The 7,500-nt window shown below is 44.1% G+C and overlaps 1 protein-coding gene across 2 annotated transcripts in view; it reads left to right on the top strand.

The window, feature by feature from the left end:
* The window catches only part of si:ch211-266g18.9 (transforming growth factor-beta receptor-associated protein 1), a 27,362-nt gene that overhangs the window by 13,473 nt on the left and 6,389 nt on the right, over positions 1 to 7,500 (top strand). For both annotated transcript variants that reach the window (XM_063183927.1, XM_063183928.1), the window contains 5 exons: positions 1,074 to 1,251; positions 1,819 to 1,985; positions 2,522 to 2,579; positions 3,357 to 3,509; positions 6,394 to 6,534. In XM_063183927.1, coding sequence (XP_063039997.1) covers positions 1,074 to 1,251; positions 1,819 to 1,985; positions 2,522 to 2,579; positions 3,357 to 3,509; positions 6,394 to 6,534 — 697 coding nt within the window. The remainder of the gene's footprint in view (positions 1 to 1,073; positions 1,252 to 1,818; positions 1,986 to 2,521; positions 2,580 to 3,356; positions 3,510 to 6,393; positions 6,535 to 7,500) is intronic.

Below are 7,500 nucleotides of genomic sequence, written 5' to 3'. Positions count from 1 at the left end.
CACACCAAGCAACATTCCTAACAACTGTATTTGTATACTGTTGATATGGCTAAATAAACTTGAACTTGATTTAAAGACAGCATAAAACATAATAAATAGGCCTAATTGTGAGTGGAGCTGAATGGTCCTGATATTGACCTCCTTCCTCACACCTTGTAACAGTCATCACATGGTCATCAGACACATACACAACAGTATCATCGTCATGTACTTTGTCAGTTTGCTTATGCTTCATTTGCATATTCCTAAGTGTTGCTTCAGCAAGCCACAATTCACACACTCTGGCTTCTTCTTCATACTACTGGCCCCACTGGCGTCGGTCTGTGATGGATAGTTTCCACCAGCCTAAACATCCAAGGTCATAGTTCAGCAAAGTGGTAACCCATCCTGGACGACCTAGGCAGAGATGTTTTCCTTGTCGTACAGAGATCTCACATAACTCATAGGGCAAAGGAGAGAGAGAGAGAGACAGACAGAGAGAGAGAGAGAGAATAACAAAGAATAACAGAGTATAACCAGAATTATAGAAAATAAGAAAATCCTAATTAAAGGCTACACTTTTATCACATTGTATATTTTCAATAATACATTTATAAATGCAGAGAATTTCTTAACACTAATACAGTCACACACACAGTCACATTAGATTCTCCAGCAAAGATGCAATCGTTTACTATAGTACAGTTTTTAATGGGAACATCAGCCTAATTTTGGTTCATTTAGCTCTACTGTAGCCTCTTAGTACAGACGGTGTTGCCGGCAGGCCTATTCCCTATTTGCTGAAAATACTCAACTATATCATAACAACATTGATATTACAGAGAGCCTTAAGCAACAGATCAAGACACATCCATTACAATTGTGGTGACAATAAGGTTATAACATAGGTTCTGCACAAAGGGGATAATTACTTATTTTACTTAATTATTTATTTCGTTTTGCTATATTTTTCCTGCCAACTTGTTGTGGCCCCCCTCGCACCCCCTCTTAGCCCTCCAAGGGTCTCCGGCACCCATGTTGAAAACCAGTGCATTTACTATGCATCTTATTTCCACTTTCTTTTTGACAAATAGAGAGGGTCACCTGGACCCCCGCGAGCTCCTCCGCCTCTACCCAGACATGGGCACCATCTGTGGGGACTTCGGCAGCCAGCTGCCCCCCCTGAGCTGCAGCAGGGACCTGGAGGAGATGAGCAGGGAGGACCAGGCCTCGTACCGCCACTTCCTGCTCTTCCTCGCTGACTTCCTGTCTGTATGTATACTGGAGATGATGTGTGCAATATACAGTACATTTTCTCTCTCTATTGTCTGTAGGTATACCGATATGTGAAATATGTTTTTTTACTGTCTTAATGAAAAAGCAATTGTCAACACTCCGAAATGTTGGTCTTATTCAAGCAAAATACTGAATGAAGTTCTGAGTGTGCATCGACAATTAAAAAAAAATATTAAGTTGATTATTCGACCGCCGGTGTGCGTTTATTAAAACGAAAGACAGGCTTAACAATGTCTGTCTTGACTCTACTCTACTTTACTGTACTCTACTCTACTACAGTATACTCTACTCTACACTGCTCCACTCTACTCTATTATACTCTACCTTAATCTACTGGTACTCTTCTCTAATCTCCACTCTGCTCTACTCTACCTTACTCTATTCTTTTCCACTCTACATTATCCTACTCTACTCTACTCTACTCTACTCTACTCTACTCTACACTATCCTACTCTACTCTACTCTACTCTACTCTACTCTACTCTACTCTACTCTACTCTACTCTACTCTACTCTACTCTACTCTACTCTACTAATCTACTAGTCTGTGCGAGGGGTGGCCCAGGCCCAGGTGTGCCTGGCGGATGTGGACACTGCGCTGGTGAGAGTGTATCTGCAGGCAGGGATGAGTGACAGGCTTCTTCAGCTGGTGTCCTCTGCCAACCACTGTCATCTGGACATATGCATACAGGACCTGAGGCAACACAAGAGGTCAGGGACACTGTCATTGGACATGTATTACTGCCACTATGAAAGAGTGCTACTCAATGCTGCTTGTATTTTAAAGCCCCATTACTATTATTCCTAAATTCCACATTAAATATGATTGCACTTTTCATACATGAAAAGGGACTCTTCTTCATGGTCCGCCATTTTCCAGAAATAGACATTTTAGCTACAAAAATTGCTGTATTTTGGTCATACTAGTAAATATCCGTTCATTACTTAGTACATATTCATGAAAAGATCAAATTTGGCAACAGGCAGCTCAGTTTCAATGAGCAGCATAGTTGCAATACTTACTCTGGCCACAATCTTACACAATGTACCTTTACATGTAAGTGAATGTGAAATGTCTGCAATAAACCATTGTCTAAATAAACCAAGTAAGAACAAATAATACAAATTCATTAATCTATTTTACTTCCACAATGAAACATTTTCCAGCTCATGCTCTTCATCAGACCATACTAAACGTCTGCCACCACCATACCACATATGATATACGTTATTGTGATTCCCTGCAGGTCCTTTGCCCTTGGCCTCCTCTACCAGAGTCACGGTCAACATTTCAATGCTATTCAGGTAACAGCTCAGCTCAACACACACTGGGCAGCTCATCTTCCCAATTTGTAGTAGCAACACATACACACATACACACACACACACACAGAACACACACACACACACACACACACACACACACACACACACACACACACACACACACACACACACACACACACACTCACTCGCGCGCTCATACACAAACACACACGCGTGCGCGCAAAAACACACACACACATGCATGCACATATGCACACACGCACGCACGCACGCACACACACACACACCACAAGCTAGTCGCAACGTGAAGCAAGAGGATGAAGTGTCATCTCCACCCCCGTCTGACAACACAAAGCCACCGTTGTACATGACGCTATGTGACACTGTGTTCCCCCCACCCCTCCACAATACAGACACCAGACACACACACACACGTCTGTTCCTGTGTGTGTCTTTATACGTTTGTGTGTGTGTGTGTGTGTGTGTGTGTGTGTGTGTGTGTGTGTGTGTGTGTGTGTGTGTGTGTGTGTGTGTGTGTGTGTGTGTGTGTGTGTGTGTGTGTGTGTGTGTGTGTGTGTGTGCGTGTGTCTGTTCCTGTGTGTGTCTTTATATATTTGTGTGTGTGTGTGTGTGTGTGTGTGTGTGTGTGTGTGTGTGTGTGTGTGTGTGTGTGTGTGTGTGTGTGTGTGTGTGTGTGTGTGTGTGTGTGTGCGTGTGTGCGTGTGTGTACGCGTGTGTGTACGCGTGTGTGTGCGTGCATGTGTCTGCGTGCGCCCGGTGGCTTTGTGAGGACAGACGTGGGTGGAGGTGGCAGAAGGGCGGCGGGACGATGACAGCTGCGCGACGGACGTGTATCATCACATCCTGGGTGTCCTGAGACGACTAGAGGACACAGACAGGGACACCTTCTGGAGCTACGCAGACTGGGCCCTGACCAGAGACCAGGAGGTACTCTATTCCTATCTCATCCTCTTATTTCCCCTCTTTTCTCTATTATATCTTGTTTTTTTCTTTCTTTTTCGTCTTTTTCTTTTTTTAAGTAATTTTTGGGGCTTTTTGACCCTTATTATGATAGGACGGTATGAGAGGAGACAGGAAACAATTGTGAGAGAGAGATGGGGTAGGGCTGGGAAATTACCTCAGCCAGACTCGAACCGGGGTCCTCATGGGCAATGTAAGCCCCCATCTCATTCTTCTAGTCCCCCCCCCCCCATCTCATTCTTCTAGTTTCCCTCTTTTCTCTATTATATCTTGCTTTTTTTACTTTCTTGCCTTGCCTTCTCTTTCTCTTTTCTTGCTTTTTCCTCTTTTTCACTTCTTGATTGTCCTGACTTGACTCAAGGAAACAGACACACAGACAACTTCTGGACATACAGTAGTAGGCTATGCAGACAGGGCCCTGCACAGAGATCAGGAGGTATTCCTCTCTCTCTCTCCTCTCGCTCTCTCCTCTCTCTCTCTCTCTCTCTCTCTCTCTCTCTCTCTCTCTCTCTCTCTCTCTCTCTCTCTCTCTCTCTCTCTCTCTCTCTCTCTCTCTCTCTCTCTCTCTCCCTAGGAGCCTACATATATTCTCTCTTTGTCTTGCCTTTTTCCCTTCATCACATCCTGAGTGTCGGCTAGAGGACACATACAGAGATGCCTTCTGGAGATATGCACTGTAAACTGGGCTCTGCACAGAGACAGAGGGATTCTCTCCCTTTCTCTCTCTCTCTCTCTCTCTCTCTCTCTCTCTCTCTCTCTCTCTCTCTCACCGTCAACCCTTCTGTTTTCTCTCTTTTTCCCTCTGTCTTGCCTGCTTTTCCTCTTTTAACCAGGCCGTTTGGGAAACGTTATTCATTATCTTCTTGGTCAGAACAGAATCTCGGTACGAGATTTGTAAGTCAATGATAATCAGGCAAGGACAAAGGCACCTTCTGGATCTTTGCAGACTGAGCTTTGCACAGAGATCAGTTCTTTTAATTTATTTTATTTTATTCTATTTATTTTTATGTTATAGAGGTGGGGGTTAGTGTAGTACAGTCTGTTTGTCTCTCCTGTGTTTCCTCTCTTTTCTCCCTCCCTTCTCATTTTTTTCTCTCTTTCACTACTGTATTTCTCGGTTGTTCTCTGTCTTGTCTCTCTTGTTTTGTGTCACTGTCTTTTCCTTCCTCTCTCTTTCTTATCTTCCACACAATGTGCACCAAAACACAGCACACTACACACACACACACAGTCACATTAGTGTCTCCAGCTGTTCACATCTGTAGGGGTAGAGGGCAGCGTTGCACAGCAAAACAGCATGGTGCTGCTCCGGCGTCAACATCACAGACATTGTCCATTAGATTAGATGAACATTAGCGACGTCGGCATGCGATTACTTAGACATTATACATGCTACTCCACAGGTAATTTAAGAAGCATAAAGACATCTACAGTACATTAGGAAAACATTTAAGGTCTCTAAAGTGATTAGACAAATGTCTTTTATAGGATATTACCAGCGGGGCATTTCATCACCATCTTAAACCCTCCATTATATGTAGGCCAGGGGTGGGCAATTATTTTGGCCCTAGTGCCACATTGGGTTTAGAATACTGGCCAAAGGGCCAAATATTAGACAACTTGTTGGTAATAAGAAACATGTACACTCACATTGTAATGAAATGGGCTGTTTATATATGAATACAGTAGCCTTAGTTAATCTCAAAGCCCCTATACTCCCGTCTCGGTGCTCAGTGAGAGCATCATATTGGATCTACATCTGTCATTTTGAAGAAGCTCTGTGGGCCAGATGAAATTGTTCAGCGGGCCACATGTGGCTCCCAGGCCTGAGGTTTGCCCACCCCTGACGTAGGCCTATTAATCTGGCCTGCTGACACTGGACTCCATTACATTGTATGTTTTGGGAAGGGTGCATTTTCTAATGAGTTTGTCCCAGGTCAAAAAATGTCTGCCGCCCTCTGTGTCCATACACAAGCTAATGTGCATAGATTCCCAGATAGAGCACAATGGTGAACTCTTGCTATTGGTAATGAATGCCCTATGACTGCACTAGCCTGAGCTAAAGTGGCATCTCTACACCCCTTTGACTGTAAACACCCAGACCGACATCATACAGGGGTCCATTGCGAAGATACTTCAAGGTATCATTGTTGGCAGACTGCTTTCTAATATGCCTAATACTGCCTAATATGCATGATTACATATAGACAGCGAGTAAGGTGTCTGCTCCTAAACACTAGATTTCCTATTTACTTTTTATTTTCGATGTTTACCTTTTGAGCGTATTCCAAATAGAGACATGCACTTCCTTTTTTCTCTTAAGGGCCAAAAGTACTGTACAGTATCAAGGCCTAAGTACGGTGTCGACTCCTATGTAAATAGGTGTCTGCTCCTAAACAAGTAAAGTGTCTGCTCCTAACCACTACAGATTATGATGTTCTCCTGTTTGCTTTATATTTTTTTTGGTGGTGTTGCCCTCTGTGGTAAATCCAAATGGATTTAGTCTTCAATCCTGTCTGTGTTCACAGGCACAAAAATGGGTATCAAGGAATAAAAGGCAGATGTCTGCACACTGACATTTTCGCCAAAACAACAGATACTGTCTTTCAAACATAATTTTTCATACACTTAGCACAACATGATGTTATGATGTGTGTGTGTGTGTGTGTGTGTGTGTGTGTGTGTGTGTGTGTGTGTGTGTGTGTGTGTGTGTGTGTGTGTGTGTGTGTGTGTGTGTGTGTGTGTGTGTGTGTGTGTGTGTGTGTGTGTGTGTGTGTGTGTGTGTGTGTGTGTGTGTGTGTGTGTGTGTGTGTGTGTGTGTGTCCTATTATGTGTGCGTCCTATTACGAAGGTTGGAGTACAAATTTTCATCCCAGGGCCTGAAGAACCCGTCCCTCCAGTCCCGTCTGAAGAGATCATCGCCTTCCTACAGAAGTACCCTTTGGCTTTACTGACATATCTGGAGTATCTGGTGGGGGAATTGCAGAGCAAGGTTCGTACCAGAGAGAGTAGAGAGAGAGAGGTTCCGTTGGCCCATTGTTTCCGGGTTCTATTATTGCAAGGGGGAGGGAGGGGGGAGATCCTCCTTTAGGCAGACCTAAGGACTGTTCTATTCAATGCTAGGAGTATTATGACACGCCCCTTTAGGCAGACCGGAACCTGGTCATGTTAGGTGCCCATAGCAACCTATTACATTGGCATATCTCCATATACTTAAAGAATCTCTGGTTCGTACTGTATGCTACCCCATGATCCCTGTCTCCAGGGCTGGGCTGGCCATCTGGCATAGCGGCCATTTCCCGGTGGGCCCCACACCCTTGTGGGCCCCTATTTACAGAGATGTAATTTTTTTTTAAAAATCCATTTTAATTATTGTTATTGTTGTACATTTCTAAAAATAGGGGCCCACAAGGGTGCGGGGCCCACTGGTGAGTCAGTTCTGTGCCGCTAATTATGAGGGCCCCTTTTAAGCCAAAAGTGCCCATTTCTTCCCCAGTCAAGCTCTACCTGGACATATTCACATGCACTATATTACCAAAGGTATTCGCTAACTTGCCTTGATTCACATACCAATACATTTTGGACAATTCCATGCTCCCAACCGGGATACCAAAACACTTAAATCAATTCCATACTCTCAACATTGTGGGAACAGTTTAGAGCAGGGTTTCCCAAACTGTGGTGCGTGCACCCCTGGGGGTGCTCGGCCTGCCATAAGGGGGTGCGCGAACTATATAGAGCAATGGTGGATATGTGAGTTTTCATTCAGCATTAATGAACATTAAGTAGTTGTATGCTGAATTGTATGCTGGAAGGGTCCATCTGAAGTGTAGACTATTGGAAAAGAGGATTCCCCAAATCAACTGTGCATAATATGCAGTGAATGCGCAGTGAATCTTACTTCTGTGGCCATTAGCACACCAAAATCTTCGCTTAGGGGGTGCGCGAACCACACTGA

Source organism: Engraulis encrasicolus, chromosome 19 (genome assembly GCF_034702125.1).
Source record: "Engraulis encrasicolus isolate BLACKSEA-1 chromosome 19, IST_EnEncr_1.0, whole genome shotgun sequence".
In the NCBI taxonomy this organism is placed as follows: domain Eukaryota; kingdom Metazoa; phylum Chordata; class Actinopteri; order Clupeiformes; family Engraulidae; genus Engraulis; species Engraulis encrasicolus.
The sequence above is the reverse complement of the archived record's forward strand: the minus strand, read 5'-3'. Positions and strand labels throughout refer to the sequence as shown.